This window comes from Diabrotica virgifera, chromosome 5, assembly GCF_917563875.1.
Source record: "Diabrotica virgifera virgifera chromosome 5, PGI_DIABVI_V3a".
Classification (NCBI taxonomy): domain Eukaryota; kingdom Metazoa; phylum Arthropoda; class Insecta; order Coleoptera; family Chrysomelidae; genus Diabrotica; species Diabrotica virgifera.
In genome coordinates, this window is record NC_065447.1 from 205656717 (window position 1) to 205680659 (window position 23943).

Here is a 23943-nt window from a genome sequence, read left to right on the forward strand (position 1 = left end):
AAACTTGAGGACATGCAGATTTTCTTGTTATAAAAGTAAATTGTACTGATTTGCTGGAAATAACATTTATTTACTATCGCTTAAGCCAGTTTTGTAATTGGTCTAAGTGATTTTTTACTTTTTGTGATGCTACATTAGGGTCGACATCCACTGCTAAAATTCCCGTATCATTGGCAAAAGTAGCTAAGAAGATATCATTTCTGGTTGAAACGTCGGTGCTGAATTGTGAATATATAAGCTTATTTCTATATAATATGTATGCAGATTATCAATGCAAAATACAACGCTTCTTTTAATGTTTATTAAGTAAGTATAATATCTACATTTACAAAAAGCTAAAGTCTAAATAAATTAAGATTTTACAATAAACATTATTGTTGTTTAGTAAACAAAAGTATACCCACAAAACAACCAATAAGTTATTAGTTATTAGAAACTTTGCAGTTTGATATTCTTTGTCGAAACAAAATAGGAAAAATAAAGCCTTGAGAGCTTTAACCCAACTTATAAAAGTAATTTTGAAACAACAATAAACTACTTAACTTTGTATATAAATTATGGAAAACGTTATTACTATTTATATTTATATGTAATAAAGGAGTAGGTATGTGATGAATGTAGGGTATTGTTATATAACGGTAAAAAAAATATACACAAACAAAAATATCTATAAACTAAGTCTAATAACTAATGTAGGATTTTATCACTAGATTTTATTTTGTCAGCTTTATAATAAAAAGAGGAATAATTATATTTGACTATACATTTAGTTGGTACAATATAAAATCTCTGTAAAAAAGTGTTTGAAAAATATTAAAACTATTAAAAAATAATATAATTGTTTTTTTACAGGCATTTTAGGAACAGAGCTTTGTTGTTCTTTTCCATAGCTTTCTGTTACTTGTCAACTTCTTGCAGTCTGTTATAAATTAAATAATATAAAATTAAAAAATAATAATGTTATAATTATGTTACGATTTTCGATCTCTGAGGAAATATTATTATTTGAGAAATAAAACTTCAAATAAAACAGAAGTTGTCAATATTATTTGACTAATGCTCCTTCAGACTGCACTGTAAAAAAAGGACGCTATCCATTTGTTATACTCAAGCGAGCTACATCTAGGAATAATTAAAACTATCGAAAACATCTACCAGAACAACACAATAAAAGTAACAGTAAGAGATAAACTAACTGATCCAACTGATGCTGACAATGGGATAAGACAGGGGGATTCCTTGAGTCCTTTATTGTTCAACATGATCATGGATAAAATAATAAAAAAGTAAGAACTAAAAAGGATACCAAATAAGAGAAAAACAACTTAAAATATTCTGCTATTCAGACGATGCAATACTAATCTCTCAAAGTGAAGATGATTTACAACGTATGCAACCGCCAGAAAATTTAACATGTTAATTTCCCCAAAAAAGACAAAATGCATGGTTATAACAGCAAATCCAACAAGATATAAATTGGAGCTGGAGGTCCAGATAATAGAACAAGTAATGGAGTTTAAATATCTAGGCATCACATATCTAGCTACGAAAAGCTCGAAACAGAAGTGGAAGATCAAGTGAATAGAGCAAACAGAGCCACAGGTTTCCCGAATGACAACAAATAGAGTAGTAAGGCTGGCTAGAGACGATTCTTCAATAGGAAGACATTAGTGGGAAGACCAAGAAAACGATGGAACGACAACTTACTGGAGGCACATTGAAAAAACAGACAGAGTCATGTCTATACAAAAAGAAGAAGAAGAAGAAGAAAAAGACAAGAAAGTAGTTTTAGAACCATGGTAAAATATTATCGTTGTAGTTCAGCTCAAGCTGTTATGAATTATATAAGATAAGTATGTATAATGTAGAACAGCTAATACTCCAGATGTTTCGTGTGGTTGATGAAACTCTCGAAGAAAACACGACGGAAAATAGTACATACATAGAATAGCTAGAATGTTTGAGAATTCAAATGTTCAAATAAGTATAAGAGTAACAGTAGTTTTAAATAACTAGGATCACATTTTCTAATCGTACTATTAAGAAAATAGAGAAAAAGTTATATAATAGCACTAGAACAGAATAATATCAATAAAACAAAAGCAACGTCTAAGATTGCTATACTAAATTAGATTAAATTATAGGTACTAAAATCACTATGAAATCTACAGTTTAAAACTTTGGTAACCTATACAATAGTTAACACAAAAAATTTAAAATAACTATTTTAGTATCTAATCTACTTGTAATTGTCTAAAACTACCAGCTACGCTTCCTATTCCAGTTTCGTCTACCGCTGGTGGTTTTCTTCTTCTAATAATACCTCTATCACTGAGAAGGTTCATCTCATCGTAGCTAAGAAGACGTTTTCTTTTCGATTCCAATTCTTGCTTCCAGAGCTTTATCATTTCTTTCTCGGGCATATCACCTCCAAGTTCAGCTGGCAGGCAGTGCTTGCTCACTTTTTTGTGAAGTTGTTCTAAAGACGAATGAATCTAAAAACAAAGGAAAATATAATTTTATTTTGAGTAAGGTTAATGGCACGTTTACACGTATCCAGTAACTGGCGCCAGTCTCACTGGCATGGCATTTGCATGAAAAATAGACCAACCTTGTATTCGAGACAGCGCTGGTAGGCAGTGCTGGACTGGCGCAAAAAAGTGTTTTCAAGATGCCACTAGCATGCCAGCGCTGTCATGTCAATGCGACTGGCGCCAGTTACTGGATACGTGTAAACGTGCCATAAGTTACAAAAGTAGGTTTCAGAGAAGGTTTCGAAGAAAGAAACCAATTCGGTTTCAGAGAAGGAATGTAAACAAGAGAAGCTTTGTTCTCAATGATAACATTACTTCAAAGATCATGGGAAGTACAGGCACCAATTTACGTCTGTTTTATAGATTGTGAAAAGGCATATTTGAGAGTGTACAACATGCTACACTATTTGAGTATCTAGGAATGATTGGAATAAGAATAGATGATAAAGATCTGAGACTTTTACAACATCTATATTCGAATTAAGAAGCTTCTATTCTGGTAGCCGGCAGAGAAATAGAAAAAATTTTCATTCAAAGAGGTGTCATACAATGTTGTGTGTTATCCCCAATTTTGTTTTACGTATAGGCACTCGGAAATAATATTCTACGAAGCCTTAGAAGGGCAATGTGGAGTTCGAACTAGGGGAGAAACTATTAACACCAGATATGCAGGCAGATGTCACAGCGATCATTGCTGACAGTATCAAAGATCTTCAATTGCTTATAGATCTAGTCACTAGAGATTGTTCTAATAACGGACTTGGCATAAATACATCAAAGAAAAAGTTACTTGTACTTAGTAAACAAGATGTTGGCCCTATGAAACTAATTGTCATCAATGAGTCTATTACAATTTAACCGTTTTAAATACCTAGGATGTTGGATAAAAGAGACACTAAATCCTGATGAATAAATTAAAACTCGTATATAAATTGCAAGAGAAGCTTTTATATGTATGATATTAGATCTACACTGTACAATTCTCAGCTGAACTTATAATTAAGGATCAGGTTCCTAAAATGTTATGTGTATCCTGTATTACTATATGGATGTAAATCCTGGAACATGAAGGTTAATATGATGAACAAATTGATGAGGTCTTCGAAATGTGATCATATCGTAGAATGTTTAAAATGTCATGCGTTCAACGTATTTCAAACATAGAAGTCCTAAACGAGAATAGCTCAAGCCAAAAGTAACTTGACGCAGAATATAAAAAAGAGAAAATTTGAATATCTGGAGCATACAGGGTTGCGAGAAAGTATGGAAAGACGGTGATTTCTCGGAAACCGCTGAAACGATTTTTATAAATTTTGGAAAGTGGTGGTGTCCTAATGCGACCGATATTATAGTGGTAAATACATTGTTAAGAAATACTGATTATTTTTCATGTTATGTTCCCTATATCTAAATGCCATAATTTCGGAGTTATTGCTACATTTATGAAAAAAAAATTTTTAACAATTTATCAAAAACAGTTTTTTCGGCCCAGGTAGACATTATTTTAGGTTCTTTGGATCATTGGGAACAAAAAAGCTCTTTCGCAATTTTCCTCAAAAGTTAATCGTTTCCGAGTTATAAACAATTTAAAACTGAAAAAAAAATCGAGAAATGACGATTTTCAAGGTTCAAAAACACAAGTAAAAAAATCATTTTTAAAATTACGAAGTACCTACATTCAAGCTCAAACCTTTTTCTATCAGATCCCTATAAGAATTTTTGGCATATGTTATTCTAAAACTTTGTGTTTTTTTAATTGTTAATAAAGCTCATATGAGAGGACGGGCTATCAAGCTGCATTAACAACTAAAAAATAATGTTTTAGAATGAAATAAGACCAAATCACTTATCGGAATCTGATAAAATAAGGTTCGAGCTTGAATTTTGGCATTTTATAGTTTCAAAAATAATATTTTTTATTTATGTTTTTGAACCCAGAAAATCGTCATTTTTTCGATTTTTTTCAGTTTTAATATGTTTATAACTCAGAAACGATTAACTTTTGAGGAAAATTACAAAAGACCTTTTTTGTTCCCAATGAACCAAAGAATCTAAAATAATATCTACCCGGCCCAAAAAAATAAATTTGTATAATTTGTTAAACATTTTTTTAATAAATGTAGCAATAACTCCGAAATTATGGCATTTAGGTATAGGGAACATAACATGAAAAATAATCAGTATTTCTTAAGGACTTCAAAACGCAAAAAATATACAGGATGTTCTATTTGAAATAAGAAAGTTTATTAGATTTCCAGAAAAACGGAAGATTTGACAACAATGTAATTACCTCTATGATATCGGCCGTATTAGAATACCCTTACCCACCAAAATGTATAACAATCTGTCAAGCAGTTTCCGAGAAAATACCGTGTTTCCATACTTTCTCGCTACCCTGTATAATGAGAGGTAGCAGATACTGGATCTCCTTTTTTTGGATAAAAAAGGAGATCGAAAACAATGTGATAACTACAGGGGTATTTCCGTTACACCAACAATCAACAAAATATAAGGAAGGATCTTAAAAAACCGAATATAAGACGAATACAAGGAAATGGAAGCAGAAGAACAAGCATGATTTAGAGCCGGAAGATCTACAATTGATCACCTTTTTGCAATCACACAAGTCATGGAAAAGTAAACAGCGGTTAACCAAGAGATTCATTTCGTATATATTGATCTGAAAAAGGCATACGACAGTGTACCTTTGGTAAAATTATGGGAGGCAATGGTGAATACAAACATAGAAATCATAAAAATAATTAAACATTTTTATACCAACACGACCACGAGAATTAAAAAAGGAAACAAACTCACCGAAATATTTTTGACAAATAAAGGGCTCAAACAAGGATGCTGCCTCTTTCCAACACTTTTTAAAATATATTTGGAACAAGCTCTTAAAAATTGGAAACGGAAATGCAAGAACATCGGACTCACACTAAATGACCATACACTATATATACTCTTTGTTTCGCAGGCGACCAAATACTAATAGCACAAGACTACGATGATATTTTGTTCTTCTTCTTTAAGTACCGTGCCCAAATTTTTAGGCGTGAGTAGCTTCCATAACAATTTGCCGATATCGTTCTCGATCTTGTGCGGCATGTAACAATTGATCTGCTGATAAGCCAGTCCATTGACGAAGGTTTCGGAGCCATGAATATTTCTTTCGACCAATTCCTCTTTTTCCGTCGATCTTTCCATTGAGTATTAACTGCAGCATCCTGTATCTGCTACCTCTCATTATATGCCCCAGATATTCAAGTTTTCTCTTTTTTATCATCTTCATTAAGTCACCTTCGCCTTGACCTACTCTGTTTAAGACTTCTCTGTTTGAAATGCGTTTAACCCAAGATATTCTGAGCATTCTACGATACGACCACATCTCAAAGGCTTCTAATTTGTTCATCATGTTAACCTTCATGATCCAGGTTTCACATCCATATAGTAATACAGGATACACATAACATTTTAGGAACTTGATTCTTAGTTGTAAATTCAGCTGAGAGTTGCTCAGAATAGATCTAAGTTTCATAAATGCTCCTCTTGCAATTTCTATACGAGTTTTAATTTCTTCATCCGGATTTAGTGTCTCGTTTATCCAACATCCTAGGGATTTAAAATGGTTAACTTTTGTTATTGATTCATCACTGACAATTAGTTGCATAGGGCCGACGTCTTGTTTACTAACCACAAGTAACTTTTTCTTTGTTGCATTTATGTTAAGTCCGTTATTGGAGCATTCTCTAGTGACTCGATCAATAAGGAATTGAAGATCTTCGATATTTTCAGCCATGATCGCGGTGTCGTCTGCATATCTGATGTTGTTAATAGTTTCTTCCCCGATTCGAACTCCACATTGTCCTTCCAAGGCTTCATTAAAAATTATTTCTGAGTATACGTTAAACAAAGTTGGGGATAACACACAACCCTGTCTGACACCTCTTTGAATGCAAATTTTGTCTGTTTCTTTGCCGTCTACCAGAATAGAAGCTTCTTGATTCCAATATAGATGTTGTAAAAGTCTCAGATCTTTATCATCTATTCCAATCATTTCTAGATATTCAAACAACCTATCATGTTGAACTCTATCAAACGCCTTCTCAAAATCTATAAAGCAGACGTAAATTGGTTTCTGTACTTCCCATGATCGTTGAAGTAATGTTAACATTGAGAACAAAGCTTCCCTTGTTCCCAATCCTTCTCTGAAACCGAATTGTTTGTTTCCCATTGTCTCTTCACATTTCTGCTTGATTCTATTAAGAATTATCTTAAGAAGTAGCTTGAGAGAGTGGCTCATGAGACTAATTAGTCTAAAGTCTTTACATGATGATGTATTAGGTTTTTTTGGGAGTGGAAAAAATGTAGACTCCAACCATATCTGTGGCATCATTCCAGTCTCGTATATATGGTTATAAATGTTTGTTAATTGTGAGACATTATCGTCATCCAGAAGTTTGAGCCAGTCTGATGGTATTTGGTCAGGGCCTGGAGATTTCCCATTTTTGCTCTGTTTGATGGCTTTCTCTACTTCCGCTTTTAAAATACTAGGACCAGTATTCGTATACTTTGTGGTGTTAAGTGGTGGCCTCGTATCCAGGAACAGCTCTTTTATATAGTTAGTCCATTCTTCCTTTTTTCATCCAAGTCGAGAATTATGTTACCTTTGGAGTTTCTCATAAAGTGAGGAGTTCTTTTTCTCTGAGTGTAGGTAATTTCTTTAAGCTTTTTATGTATATTAAACTCGTCATGTTTTCTTTGTAGTTCTTCCATTTCACGACATCTTTGTTCCATCCAGTCCTTTTTTGCTCGCTTAACCTCGTATCTTATTTGTCGATATATCTCTCTATACCGAATCTCGTCTTTGTTTTTCCAATTTCTTCTTTGTTGAATAAGGTCTAGTATTTTATCGGTCATCCAATCCTTTTTCTTTATTGGGTCTTTTTCTGGTTTCAAAACTTCGTTTGCTATGGTGACCATGGCGTAATTCATGATATCTAGATTTTGACCGATATTTTCTTGCGTTGTTGTCGACTGCGTTGTGGGGGCTTTAATTCTTTTTAGTTTTAGTTTGAATCCAGCACAGAGCAGATTATGGTTAGTTGCTGCGTCTGCACTTGGGTATGTTTTTGCAGATGTGATACTGTTTCTAAACCTTCTATTAATGATAATGTAGTCAATTTGATTTCTGACTATCTTCCCCTCTTGATCAGCTGGAGATTTCCAGGTATATAGTCGTCTTTTAGGTTGCTGAAACAAAGTATTTGCTATAATGCATTTCTCTTCTTGGCAGAACTGTATTAGTCTTTGCCCTCTTTCGTTCCTTTCTCCAAGTCCATACTTTCCGCAAGAACATCGGACTCACACTAAATGACCATACACTATATATACTCTTTGTTTCGCAGTCGACCAAATACTAATAGCACAAGACTACGATGATATTTTGTTACATGACAAGAAAGCTAATAGAGGAATACAGAAAATGGGGACTAGAGATCAACATAGGAAAAACCAAATATATGAATATCGGTGGAACGCAGCAGGAATTGATATTAGAAGGAGGAGAAACAATCAGTAAATGTAACGAATATAAATACCTGGGTATGAAAATCACGAATGATGGAACACTGGACGAAGCCATTAAAGAACGAAATACTCAGGGCAGGAAAGCAATTACGCTCCTAAGCCCAGTACTCTGGGACCAGCAGATAAACAACCAAAACAATAAAAAGATCTATAACGCCGTAGAGAAAAGCATTATAATATAGCTACATCGAAATGGATTTCTGGAGGAGAGCTGCAGGAAGAGCAAGAAGAGAACATGTTACCAATGAACGGATACGAGAAATAATGAAGGTCACACATACAATAAATGACGAAATCAAAGAAATACAACTACGATGGTTTGGTCACGTACAAAGAATGTACGAAGGCAGAATCCCAAAACAAGTACAAAACTGGGGACCGCAAGGTAGAAGAAGAAGAGGTAGACCGAGGAAAAGTTGGCAGGCAGGAATAAACAAAGCCTGGGATGAAAGAAGTCTGCAAGTAGATCAATGTGCGGACAGAGAGGAATAGCGAACGGGTATCGGAAGACGGAGAACGTTGTAAACCGATAATTATATGTAGCAGATACTGGATACTGTAGTTAATACTCAACGGAAAGTTCGAGGGATAAAGAGGAGTAGGTAGGAAGAAATATTCATGGCTCCGAAATCTTCGTCAATAGACCGCATATCAGCAGATGAATATTGTTAAATAGATGTAACATAATAAGATCTAGAACATGCCGCACAAGATCGAGAACAGGATCGGCAATTTTTTCAAGGAAGCTGCCCACCACGACTAAAATTTGGGCACGGTAGTCAAACAAGAAGAAGTGCGAAGAGGACCATATAATATACTATATTATATTTAGGACCCTATTATATTATATTTTAGAGAATTATATTTTATACAACTTTGATCCCTTTCATGTTTTTGTCCAAATCATCTCTTAATATTTATGATTATTAGTTCAATAATTTTCTTTCTTCTCTACCTCTTATGTCTTTTTTAAACATTGGTTGTTTTGATAACGTAAGATTTAAAATTAACAAATACTTACATTGACTCTACTTTTTAGCTTCTCACTGGCAATGGATAACATAAACTCATAAACGAATTTAATGTATGGAGGAAAATTAATTACATTGATCTCTTTATGTCGCATCGGCATTGATTGCTAAAAAATAAACGGTAAAATAATAGATGTGATACAGACATTTTATTATGTAACTATAATATATAGTTTTCTATAAAATTATTGGGATATTTTTTTAAAAAGCGATAACTTTTTAAGAAAGCTGATACGCAAATTTCTGTGAGCAGTTTTCATAGATTGATAACAACCATCGCTCATCACATAGAGCTGCGTGGTTATTTTGTCATCTATTAATTTGTTCAAGCATTTGCTCTTATTTGTTACTTTGCTCCACTGTTTCCATTTATGGAATATATCATACCCTATTGATTCCCGCTGTCTGATTTGGGTGATTTTTAAGCACAACGAATTTTTCCGTCGCTTTTCCTTCCATTATCTCCAGTACTCTTATTTGCTTCAGATCTATAAACAGGTAGCGTTCAGCTGCGTATCTGTGCAATTTCACTATTTCTCTAAAGCATTTGTTGTGGTCTTCTTATACAAGGTGTTTGGTAAAGAATGGGCCATAGGTTAACCGTAAATTCCTAAAGTTAAAATAGGTGGATTTAAGCTGACTTACCTTAGTGCGAAAGTTGATAATAACCGAAATAAGGGCGTCAAAGTTAAACTTTTATTTTATTTATTTTTGAATATTTCCTGACAGGCATGGGACAACAACACGAAATTTGGTAAGTGGTGTTGGTACTGTACACCCAACTAAATTATGTTAAAAAAAACGTTTCTGGCTACTACCAGAGGCGTACGACGGGGGAACGTGAATGGTTGACCCTTCCCAAATTCTACGCCACTGGGGGAATTTCTATTTTAGTTCAATTTTTGGATTCTCAAATACTTTCTATGTAAATAATATACTCTTCATTCGTAACGATAAAGCGATTAGTTTTCGAGATATTTGAAGCTAAAAACGAAGGAGCATAATACATTAATCAAAATAACTGTGCCTTTTCATTTTTAACTTCGAATATCTCGAAAACTAATGACTTTATCTTTACGAATTAAGAGTACATTAATTGAATACAAAGTATTGGAGAATCTAAAAATTATGCCAAAATAGCAATTACGTCAGTGGCGTAGAATTTGGGAAGGGTCAACCCTTCATTTTTCCCTGTCGTACGCCTCTGGTATTAACCAGAAACGATTATTTAACATAATTTAGTAGGGTCTACAGTACCTACACTTCCTGCCAAGAATAACATGGATATGTCAAATTGTTTGAAACTATTATTTTTTTTAATAATTTATTCTTTATTTAAAAATTTAAGAAATGTTTGTGCCCGGTAATTTAAAACTATTTAACATATCTTTATGACAATTGGCAGAAAGTGTAGGTACTGTACACCCTACTAAATTATGTTAAATCATCGTTTCTGGTTAATACCAGAGGCGTACGACAGGGGAAAGTTAAGGGTTTACCCTTCCCAAATTCTACGCCACTGACGTAACTGCTATTTTAGCATAATTTTTAGATTCTCCAATACTTTCTATGCAATTAATATACTCTTCATTCGTAACGATAAAGTCATTAGTTTTCAAGATATTTGAAGTTAAAAATGAAAAGGCACAGTTATTTTGATTAATGTATTATACTCCAGGCTGTGGGTGAAAAAACGTGATATAATTCAGGAATTTTTAAAACCTATCAGGTGTTGTAAAGGACGATGCCAGGAATAACTTCTACTAAAATGTAACCAAAAATATTGTGCGCTTTTTTTTAATTGCGATTTTCATTTGTTAAATTTGCAATTTTTAATAATTTTTAATTTTGTAGCTTAGGATATTGATTTTAGAGAAAAACGTTTTAATAGAAAGTTGTAGTAAATTAAAAAACCTACAAATTGAGGTACGGTAAGTTTAATTTGGTTAATTGGTTATTGCAAAACAGCCTGCGAAAGGTCCAAAATGGCCGTTTTTTACAATTGCATTATTTATTGTACAAATAATGTTTTTTTTATTTTTTAAAGCTTTAAATGAAGATCTTTCGATTCCAAACATAAAAAAAAATTTTAAAGCCAGATTAACGAATTTGTTGCTTAGATATTATAAATTGTTTATCCCAGGAGGTCAAATGTCGAAGGCTATAACTTTTTGAAAAAAAAATCGTAGAAAGTTAGTGAAACATCCAATCTCCTTTGAAAGAATTATATTTTCATATTCTGATGTAAATAAATGCCTAAAACAATTGTAAACCTCTAATTTTTGGATTTGAAAATAAGGGGGCAAATTTCGTTATAAACATTTAGAGCTGAAGCGGCCCTGTACATCCTATGAGCTTTTAACTTACATATTATTGTTGCTGAAGATGAAACGAAGATTTATAAAAAAATTAGAAATTTCTACGACCAATTGAAGCCGAGATAATTTTTGGGTTTGAAAATAAGGGGGCAAATTTCGTTATAAACATTTAGAGCTGAGGGGGCCCTGTATATCCTATGAGTTTCTAACTTACAGATTATTGTTTGCTAAAGACGAAACGAAGATTTATAAAAAAATTAAAATTTTCTACAACCAACTGAAGCCGAGATAATTGTCTTTTTTTTTTTCTTAAATCATATTTCAGTCTATCAGTCTATTTACCACTGTATTTGTTTTTCTTGATAAACTTTTATATGTGAAATCCAAAAAGAATAGTCACTACAAGAAGAAAAAGTTTTATATTGTATATTATAGTAAGAAGTAACATTATTATTATTATATTTATATAACAATGAAAAAATTAAAATATAGTTATATATTTCATATATATGTATCATTTTTGTAATATTATTTCTTCAGAAATGAAATTTCACATATAAAAATTTATCAAGAAAAACAAATACAGTGGTAAATAGACTGTATATTATAATGGTAATATTATTAAATTGTTTTCTCTCCAAAAATACAAGCTACGTAAAAATTTTCCGACCGCGCGGATTTGAAGCGAGCCGGGCGATTTGCAAAATTCGGCCGCTCGCAAATGCACCGATTTTAAAAATAATTTTTAATAATTAAATGTAATTATATTTTATAATAATTTTTATTTTAAGATAATATAAGTTTTTCTTTAGTCAATGACTGTAAAATAATTTCTTAATTGTTATAAATAAAGGCACTACGACTTAAGAAAAAAAAAACAATTATCTCGGCTTCAGTTGGTTGTAGAAAATTTTTATTTTTTTATAAATCTTCGATTTGTCTTTAGCAACAATAATCTGTAAGTTTGAAACTCATAGGATGTACAGGGCCGCTTCAGCTCTAAATGTTTATAACGAAATATGACCCCTTATTTCCAAACCCAAAAATTATCTCGGCTTCAGTTGGTCGTAGAAATTTTTTATTTTTTTATAAATCTTTGTTTCATCTTTAGCAACAATAATCTGTAAGTTAAAAACTCATAGGATGTACAGGGCCGCTTCAGCTCTAAATGTTTATAACGAAATTTGCCCCCTTATTTTCAAACCCAAAAATTAGAGGTTTAAAAATGTTTTACGCATTTATTTACATCAGAATATGAAAATATGACTCTTTAGAAGGAGATTAGATGTTTCACGAACTCTCTACTATTTTTTTTTCAAAAAGTTATAGCCTTCGACATTTGACCTCTTGGGATAAACAATTTATAATATCTAAGCAACAAATTCGTTAATCTGGCTGTACAATTTTTTTTATGTTTGGAATTGAAAGATCTTTATTTTAAAGCTTTAAAAAATAAAAAAAATATTTGTACAATAAATAATGCAATTGTAAAAAACGGTCATTTTGGACCTTTCGCAGGCTGTTTTGCAATAACCAATTAACCAAATTAAACTTACCGTACCCCAATTTGTAGGTTTTTTTAATTTACTACAACTTTCTATTAAAAAGTTTTTCTCTAAAATTAATATCCTAAGCTGCAAAATTAAAAATCAATAAAAATTGCAAATTTAACAAATGAAAATCGCAATTAAAAAAAAAGCGCACAATATTTTTGGTTACATTTTAGTAGAAGTTATTCCTGGCATCGTCCTTTACAACACCTGATAGGTTTCAAAAATTCCTGAATTATATCCTGAAATCGACCTATTTTTCACCCACAGCCTGGGGTATTATGCTCCTTCGTTTTTAGCTTGAAATATCTCGAAAACTAATCGCTTTATAGTTACGAATGAAGAGTATGTTATTTACATAGAAAGTATTGGAGAATCCAAAAATTGCACTAAAATAGAAATTCCGCTAGTGGCGTAGAATTTGGGAAGGGTCAACCATATACGTTCCCCCGTCGTACGCCTCTGGTAGTAGCCAGAAACGTTTGTTTAACATAATTTAGAAGGGTATACTGTACCAGCTCCACTTACCAAGTTTCGTGTTGTTGTTCCATGTCTGTCAGAAAGCATTCAAAAATAAATAAAATAAAAGTTTAACTTTGACACCCTGTATCTCGGTTATTATTAACTTTCGTACTAAGGTAAGTTAGCTTAAATCCACCTATTTTAACTTCAGGAATTTAATGTTAACCTATGGCCCATTCTTTACCAAACACCCTGTATATTATTTTTATTGATTTTGCACGTGTATCCCTATGCAAGCGATTCGTATGTGATTGTAGGTAGTATGAGGATATTTATTAGTATAATCTTTGTTTTACTATTTAATGTACATTTTCTTCCTGTAAGTGTTCCTGTAAGACCTTCCAGGTCTTTTGGATTGTTGCGTTTACATATGGTGTAAACGTTAGGTCTTTATCCAATGTGACTTCAAGGTATTTGGCTTCGTTTTCTCATTCGATTGGTCTGTCTTCTAATATTAGTTATTCTTCTGGGTTATCCCCTCTCTTTTTGAATATAACCGCTTGGATTTTCTCTGGACTTATTGCTATTTTCCATTGGATACACCAGTCTTCTATTGTATCCGCTTCCGTCTGTAGGTTTCTCAAGGCTACATCCAGGTTTCTATGTTTCGTCTCGCCTGCATATAGGCTGAGTAGAATTCCGGATGTTCTTGCAACGTCAGCTCTATGTATGCTGTATAGTAGGAGTGACAGCACTACTCCCTGTGGTACTCCGGCCTCCGGAGCACTATTTTCGGACAAGAGTTCTCCTATTCGAACCCTAAACCTCCGATCACCAAGGTACGAGATGACTAGTCTTGTCATGACCCCGCTGTATCCATATTCTCTCATTTTATATACTAGCCGTTGATGCCATACTCTGTCAACGACTTTGCTAACATCCAGAATGGCAGCTCCTGTATATTGTTTATCATTAAATCCAGTTGCAATGTATTCGGTTAGTCGAAGTACTTGATGTCTCCTGGAGTACTGTGCTCTGAAGCCAAATTGTGATTCAGGAATTACCCCAAGTTGGTTTCTCTTCTTCTTCTTCTTCTTCTTTAGTTTATTGGCCTCCACCTACTTGGATATTTGGCCACCTCGTCGTCGCGCAATAAGGGAAAAATATCCCTTATTCACTTACAATTTGGAATTAGTACATTATACAATCTGCTTCTTCTTCTTCTTCCTCTTCTTCAGTTAACTGGCAATTTTGGTAGGTATGGGACAAACATAACAAGATAAAAAATTTTCACACTAGGGACAACTGATTATCAATACACAATCTTCTTTTTCTTCTTTGGTTTAGTAGAAATTTTGAGTTAGCTTGGGACAAATACAACAAAGACACATATTTTTTCTCTCAGAGGCAACTGCCAACCATTACACAATCTTATTCTTCTACTTCATTTTTAGTTTACTGGCAATTTTGAGTTTTCATGGGACAAAATGTAACAAAGACCAAACATTTTTCTCTCAGGGGCAACTGCCGACCTTAACACAATATCATTACGCAATAAGTTGGTTTTTCTCGGTTTGGAGTCTGGTCTGTATGACTCTTTCTACTACTTTGCTGACTGCTGGAAGGAAGCTAATTAGTCTGTAATTTTGCGGATAAATGCTGTTCTTCCCTTCTCTAGTATTAAGACTGATACAGTAGTATTTAACAAGTTGATACCTCTGTAGTTTTCTGGCTGCTGTTTATCTCTTTCTTGAATATAGAGGTGTCAATAAAGATCGAAGACTTGCATTGTTTCGGAAAAATTCAAACAATTTTATATTTTTCTAATACATTTTTGGTTAGTTTATAAATATGTTAATTCTAATAATAGTGCGGCAGATTCGTGCAAATATTATAAGAATTGTGCATTTAATGATAGAAGCATATAATTTGGACCACATACACTACTCATGTAAAGGTTCAAATTTAGATGGGAGGCCATCTCAGATTTTGCCTTTTACAAAAATGGCGGGGATTCAAAATGGCGACTATACATATGTGACTAATAGCACGATAACTTTTGAACGAGACTTCAGATTTCAACCAAATTTGGTATATAGGTTCTTTTTATGATGTATAAGATCCAGGTCTTGAACCCGAAGAATCGGTTTACCAGAAGTTGTGTTTTTCCTGGTTTGTATGTAAAAATATGTTGTTTTTTTTTCAATTCTTTCACCCTGTATGTATTAATTTTTTAAAAAGTTAATACGGTCATTAAAAAGAGCGTAAAAATATTTTTTAGGAAATATCTGTAACTTTTTAGTTATGTTTTACCATTAGTTATGTTTAAATTACCATTTAATAAATGCAAAGTGTATCTTCACATGTACCTATATGCGGCAGATTCGTGCAAATATTATAAGAATTATTGTGCATTTAATGGTGGAAGCATATAATTTGGACCACATATACTACACATATAAAGGTTCAAATTAAGATACGAGGCTATCTCAGTTTTTGTTCCTTTTATAGGGCATTCAAAATGGCTACTATACATATGTGACTAATAGCACGATAACTTTTGAACGAGATGTCAGATTTCAACCAAATTTGCCATATAGGTTCTTATTTTGATAAATAATATCGAGGTCTTGAACCGAAAGAATTGGTTTACCAGAATTTGTGTTTTTACTTTTTTTTATGTAAAAATATGTTGTTTCTTTTTCAATTCTTTCACCCTGTATATATTAATTTTTCAAAAAGGTAATACCGGCGTTGAAGAGAGCGTAAACATATTTTTTAGGAAATATTTTGAATTCTTTAGTTATGTTAATTACCATTTAAAAAATGCATAACGTATCTTTACATGTAGGTACCTATGTGCGGCAGATTCGTGCAAATAATAATATAAGAATTATTGTGTATTTAATGGTAGAAGCATATAATTAGGACCACACATACTACACATATAAAGATTCAAATTTAGATATGAGGCCATCTCAGATTTAGTCTTTTACAAAAATGGCGGGCATTCAAAATGAATCTACCGCCCATAGGTACATGTGAACATACGTTATGCATTTATTAAATTGTAATTAACACAACTGAAAAGTTCAAAATATTTCCTAAAAAATATATTTACACTCTTATCAACCAAAGGTATCACCTTTTTGAAAAATTTATATATACAGGGTGAAATAATTGAAAAATAAACAACATATTTTTACATTAAAAAACAGTAAAAACACAAATTCTGATAAACCGATTCTTTTGGTTCAAGACCTCGATATTATTTATCAAAAAAAGAACTTATATACCAAATTTGGTTGAAATCCGACATCTCGTTCAAAAGTTATCGTGCTATTAGTCACATATGTGTAGTCCCCATTTAGTAAAAGGAACAAAAACTGAGATATCCTCGTATCTAAATTTGAACCTTTATATGTGTAGTATATGTGGTCCGAATTATATGCTTCTACCGTTAAATTCACAATAATTTTTATAATATTTGCACGAATCTGCCGCATATAGGTACATGTGAAGATACGTTTTGCATTTATTAAGTGGTAATTAATATAACTAAAAAGTTAAAAATATTTCCTAAAAAATATTTTAACGCTCTTTTCAATCGTGGTATTAACTTTTTGAGAAATTAGTACATACACGGTGAAAGAATTGAAAAAAAAACAGCATATTTTTACATAAAAACCAGGAAAAAGACAACTTTTCGTAAACTGATTATTCCGGTTCAAGACCTAGATCTTATACATCAAAAAAAGAATCTATATGCCAAATTTGGTTGAAATCTGTAGTCTCGTTCAAAAGTTATCGTGCTATTAGTCACATATGCATAGTCGCTATTTTAATCCCTGCCATTTTTGTAAAAGACAAAATCTGAGATGGCCTCCCATCTAAATTTGAACCTTTATATGTGTAGTATATGTGGTCCAAATTATATACTTCTATCATTAAATGCACAATTGTTTCACATATCGGCTGCACTATAATGTTCTACTCACAGATTTTGTCGGTAATTGTTTATTAATTGTTTTGTATAATTTATTTTAAAAATATCGGTGAATTCATCATTTTACTTAAATAAAATATGTTTATATTTTATTTTTGATTATTCTGAATCCGAATTGACGTTACAATTGGAAAATTCAAAAAAAAAATGAGCTCTTATACAGTATGTCTACGTAACTTGGAACCATATGGGAATCTTTTTTATTACCAATTTTACGAAAAAAAGTTATTTTTCATAAAATACTCTGCATGGTGTAAATCTAAGACGGAACCCTCAGATCCAAATTGTATCCATTTTATAGGAGGTATGTCAATAAATATGAATTTCGACCAAGAGTAAAGTACAGTAGGACTCAAGTCAGTTTTTTCCTTAAGTTTATATTTTCGTAGGTATTTAAAAAAGCAACTAATTTCGCAGTTTATTTATTTAATAAAAAATGAAGCACCCACTTTTGTGGTAGAATGAAATTACAAAAAGTTCTATCTTGTTTTAAATTTTTCCGTAAGTAAAAACTCTATTGACTCCCCTATTAGTAGAATTAGTACATTTGAAGAAATAAAAATGTTTCAGTGAACACTTACCTCGCCCCACCTAATCATTACTGCAAAATCAGAAATAGTAAATAAAGGAATATAGTTTAGACTAGCCCCTTCTAAGTTTCCTACGTGTTTAACACCCAATATCTGATTCTCTTCGTCGTCCGTTAAGGTTTCGTAAGTAATGGAAAACACTTTGGCTAGATCAGCTCCGTTGAACTTCTCAAGATTAAATTTTGCTAAAAAATAAAAATGCCTTCAGTAATTTATATTTACCCACCATCCCCACCCAATATAGCAAACTCTGCAAAAATACAAAGATTGCGCTGGCCAGGTCACCTCATATGAATGGAGAATGATAAAACACCGAGTAGAACGGTTAGCGGAACTATGGTGGGACGTCGACCAGTAGGAAGACCAAAGAAGAGGTGGATAGACGAAGTGAGAACCGATGCTAAATATACAGAGTGTCCAGAAACTCTACCGACAAACGAAGACAGGAGATTCTTCAGATAATTTTAAGATAATTTAATCCCATGATACAATAACACAAGATATGATACGGAGCGTTCCTAATTTCGTTAAGGTTGCGCATGACGTCACGTTGCGAGTAGATCCTTTAAATTTCGAATGTATTGCCATAGCCACCTTTACTTTACAAGCCATGAAGAGAAAAAGGCAACGTCGCAATTGATGACGTCGGTAGTCTGACTTTCGGACTACCGCTTTCAAAACTACGATTTTAAAGTACAAATTCGGGTAAAATTTATAGTATTTTTTGAGTCGAACAAGAAAATATTATTAATTACAAGTTTGTACAAAATAATATTAAAAGTAATTCCTTGTAAGTAACGTTTATTGTACAAAAAAAAACCAATAACAAGAATATAAACGGGATTCATTTTTTTCGAATCCTAAGAAAACTAATAAGTATTTTTAAAAAATTTAAACGCAGAGTGAAAGATTACGTTAGGACCGAGGGCCCAAAGTCTCTGAAAACTTCTATGTTTATTTTAATAAGTTACAGGGGTGAAAAACTAAGAAAATTTAGTGTGATTTTTAGTTTTAAATATGTCATTAAAAAAAACTTTCTATTCATTCTAAGGGACTTTTGGCCCTCGGTAATAAAGTAGTCCTTTATTCTGCGTTTAAATTTTAAAAAAATACTTATTAGTTTTCTCAGAATTCGAAAAAAATGATTACATTTAAAATGCAGGCGTCAAAATTTTGCATTTTGTTCCTTTCCCCTTAAAGTTTGTCGCACTTATTTAGCAACACCCTGAATTGATAAAGAACAAATCTAGTTGTTAAACACAGAGGCGTAGCTACCGCCGTATCAGCCGTATCAATTATACGGGGCCCCCGACATTCAGGGGCCCAACGCGGCATGTCGAAACAAAATTCTATTCAAACAATTGAACAAAATATTCTGCAATTATTTCACTATTGAAACGCTTTGAGATAGTGTACATATATTGTTGGGATATCGACATTTTTGTGTAACGGATTCTTTATTATAAACTATATTTATGTTAGAGGTTTTTTGTTTCCAAACTACTTCTTATTGTCTATTCACCGTTGGCTATGTGAGACATTGTATAATGTATAATGCGAAATTGCAATATTTGTAATCGCTTAACCTTTGATAAGTTGAAACATTGAAACACTGTGTGTTGTTTGCGTATATTTTCGTGTAATCTGTTCTTTATCTAATTGCATTTAGCTATATCTATTTTCCGGTCGCTCGCCGTTAAAGAACAGAGCTTCTTTGTTTTTGTTCCTTTTCAATGTATATTCACCCTTGGCTTGAAAAACTGAATCTGTTTTAAAACAATGAGTCTCAATATTACAATATGTTTTTCAACTTTGGATTATTAGAGTTTATTAAATTTATTATTTTTATCTATATTTGAGTATTATACGCTAAACTTATTAATTCCTAATGTTGTATTATGCAATTTGCAATTTATTTAAATTTTGCAATATGTTTCATTGTTTCATTAATAATTGGAAATAATTTAACTGTAGGTTCCTGGGCTCAAACTATGTATTAAGATTTAGCTAAAATCACCTAGTCTGAAAATACTTCTTACAGAAGTTAGACCTTTTTGAAAAATGCGTCTTGTAATTAGCTTTTTTTTTTAAATATTTCCAGAACGCTTGTATTTAGAGAAACCAAAACTGGTACGCCTATTTATCTTCCTTATTTATCTTTAACTTTTAAGCCTTTTGACATTGGATTAATAAATTGTGAGGCATTCTAGTAATAGAAGGTACTCTTGCTTTAAGTCGGTAGGATACACCGTTTTCTAGAAATGTCGATTTGAAAATTTTGTGTTTTTTAATGTAAGAGAAATTTTCAAAAAAACTATGAAAACAAAAACGAAAACTGTTATATTTATTCCAGAGATGAATCGATTTCATCAATTGCGAATTTCTAGTACCGGTCATATGCGTCCGTTTTGAGGAGCATTTTTTTTGTGTCTTTAATTTTGAAACATTTTTGACACTAGATTATTAAATTATGAGGTATTCTAGTACTAAAAGTTACTTTTCTTTGGGTCGGTAAAATAAACCGTTTTTTTTTGAAAATTTTTTAAATTTTAAACTAATTCAAAAATCGAAAAACTTTCAAATCAATTTTTCTAGAAAACGGTGTATCCTACCTACTTAAAGTAAGTGTAACTTTTAGCACTAGAATACCACACAATGTAATAATCTAGTGTATAGATACTTAAAATACTTAAAAGTTAAAGAAAAAAAAGGTAGGTATGCGATAAAATAACCGTTGCCCTACCCAAAGAGGACGCATATGACCGGTACTAGAAATTCGCAATTTATGAAATAGATTCATCTCTGCAAGATAAATAGCCGTACCAGTTTTAGTTTTTCTAAATAGATGTGTTCTAGAAGTGTTTCAAAAAAACTACATAATTAAAGGCACCATTTTAAAAGAGCTCCAGCTCCCCTAGCCCCTAGGAAGCGTTTTCGGAGGTGATTTGTGTTAAACCGTAATATTTTGAGCCCAGGAATCTACAGTTATAATATTTCCAAATATTAATGAAACACCCTGTATTGTTTTGTTTTATTTCTTTATTTTTAATTTTTTAATAATAATGACGATTTGTATAATTTCAGTAAACTATATTCTTGTTGTTTTTTTCCTAGTCTTTGTATCTATAAAATTGTAAAATTTTCAGTGACAATAAAGTATATTTCTATTCTATTCTATACACGCGTTTTTGCTGCTTTTGTTGAACATATTTTTAGCACTATTCCATATCAGTCGTGGAAAAGGGCCCCGCGACAAACTTTGATAGGGGGCCCCTGTGGGGCTAGCTACGCCACTGGTTAAACATAAGCGAATTAATCAAAAAAACAGAATGTTAAGAAAACCGGAGTCTATAGTTGGGTTTTAATTTCAGTATTTTATAAATGCCCGGTACACCATAAAAATTTAACTGGTTAGCAACAATATTATTACAGCGGTATTGTTAAAGAATTAGGCTATACCATATTAAAAAATCACTTAAATCTGCCAACAGGTTTGGGAAATATAAGACATTAAAAATGACAAAATTTTTAAGTGGACGGATTTCTATATGCACGCAAGTTTATATAAAAATATATTATATTGAACTAAAATCATCTTAATAACATACCTTTTAATATTGTTTATAATTTGGAGCACGAAATATTGTAAAATATTTCAGTTTCTCTGTAAATACAGTGAAAATTATTTAAAAACAAATGAGAACTGTCAGAATTAATCGGTCTACCAATAGATGTTGCCAAGTTTCAACTTCATGGCTTGTTAAGTAAAGGTGGCTATGGTATTGCCATTATGATTTGCGGATTTTAGCTTTTAATATCAGTTGTGAAACTTTCTAGAAGTGCTGTTTTGTTTAGTATGATTAAATATAATTATTGAGAACATATTCTAATAATAGAAATCAATTAGAAACATGATTTTTTTTATTTTTAGGCAAGATAGGTCTAATTATACAATGTGGAAGGTACTTATGGAATAAAATTATTTCTGTTCGTGTTTCGAAAAATTATAAAAAATGCTGAAACCCGTCGATTTTTAAATAAAAATCTTCACTTTTTAAACATAAATTTAAATGTACAGGGTGATTCATGCAAGTCAAACAGAGTCTATAAGCTTTATTTTTAATAGAGCACCCTGTATATTTTTATATTTTAAAAGCTGCTTAACAACCTGATTTCAACTAACCTGATATAATGTAGGGTGAATTATGAATCAAACAGGGTGAAATTTTGAAATTATTAAGGATGGAATCCACTCATGGAATAAAATATTGTTTGTGTCCTTATTTTAAAAAATTATATGACCCCCTCCGTGGCTCAGTGGTAAGAGCGCCTGCCTTTGGATCGAAAAAATCCGAAAGGTTGTGGGTTCGAATCTCACCAGGGTCAGAAATTTTTCATTTATTATAAATTAATAAATGAATATAGTTTCTGTCCTTGTGGGATCGGTACTCACCGGAGGGACCGCAGACGTTCGGATACAATTAGCGTCTCTTTGCAAAGACAATGACGTCGACTTTGCAAAGTAACAAGACACTTACTCAACACACACATTACACATGACACTAGGTACCTAACTGTTCAAAATTACCGTACCTACCATGCCAATGGCCATTAGTTGTCGAGGCATTAGCTAAATAAAAAAAAAAAAAAAAAATTATAAAAAATGCTAGATTAGGTCAACTTTTAAATTTAAATGGGCGCTTTACAAACATAGATTTAAATTTACTGCATAAAGTACTGCATATTCCATGATCTTTCGTTTTAATGAATCACCTTGTATATTTTTATGTGCTTAGAAGCTACTATACAACTTTATCTCAAAAAAATGTATTGTGTAGGGTCCGTTATGAATAATAAAAGGTGAAATTTTGAAAAGGTGAAATTTTGAAATTATTCATAAATTTCGTCAAGACATTGAATACAAACCAAAAAAAAATAAATATTCTTTATACTTAGTTTAGAAAATGTATTTTTACTTTATACTTTATTTAGCTAAGTTTAAAAATAGTACTTTTATTTAAAGTATGATAAATTATTAGATAATTTAAAAATTTTATGTAGGTATTTAAGATCTTGACGATTATTTCATTCATAGGAGATTCTGACCAATAGAAAGTTACAGAAATGCAAATTAAGGTGATAATTTTTGATAATATCCCGTCGTCAAGTATATTACGTCAGGTGCCCTTCGTTGCTACGAAAAAATACATTCAGTGACATTAATGAGAATTAATGTTTTAAAAGTTATAAAAGTGATGACGTTCAACCGTAAACTATTTTATAACAACTGTGTGTTTAACAGTACTAATTTGTACTTACATAAATAAATTACAATAAAATTTTGGTTTTGAACAGTTTTATTCATGAAATAATCTCAACAAATTGCACTCGATGTCTAAAATTAATATAGAATTTTAGAGCTCTTGTGCAATTACTACTGAAAATTATACCTATATAATTTTAAAATTTCATCTTGTATTATTCATAATATTGGTCCAATATAATACATTTTTTTGTGATGAGGTTATTTAGCAAATTCCAAAAACATAAAAATATACAGGGTGTCTCATTACAATTAAAGATTATGGACTATGGTAGACTATGGTATTCTCCTTTTCATGAACATTTTTCAGTGCGTCACAAATTATAGAAAAAAAGGTAAGTCCGTGATAATACACATTTATGACATTTATTCTAACGTGACATTTTAGTTAAATCTGACAGTTGTCAAATTTTATTTTCAATTTGGAATAAAACCAAATCAATTGTGTCTATTGTATTTATAAAATGGTATTTTCTTTCATTTGTATAGTCTTATAAATTGTACAGATTATATTGATAATATTATTATTTTATTTAA

At 31.8% G+C, this 23943-nt stretch overlaps 1 protein-coding gene across 1 annotated transcript in view; it reads right to left on the reverse strand.

The window, feature by feature from the left end:
- Positions 1-287: 287 nt before the first annotated feature.
- The window catches only part of LOC126884563 (clavesin-1-like), a 157347-nt gene continuing 133691 nt past the window's right edge, over positions 288-23943 (reverse strand). Inside the window, exons 5-7 of the mRNA XM_050650523.1 lie at positions 18075-18268; positions 9148-9264; positions 288-2495 (exon numbers count right to left, since the gene is read on the reverse strand). Of these exons, the coding sequence (XP_050506480.1) occupies positions 2235-2495; positions 9148-9264; positions 18075-18268 (572 nt within the window). The 3' untranslated portion in view covers positions 288-2234. The remainder of the gene's footprint in view (positions 2496-9147; positions 9265-18074; positions 18269-23943) is intronic.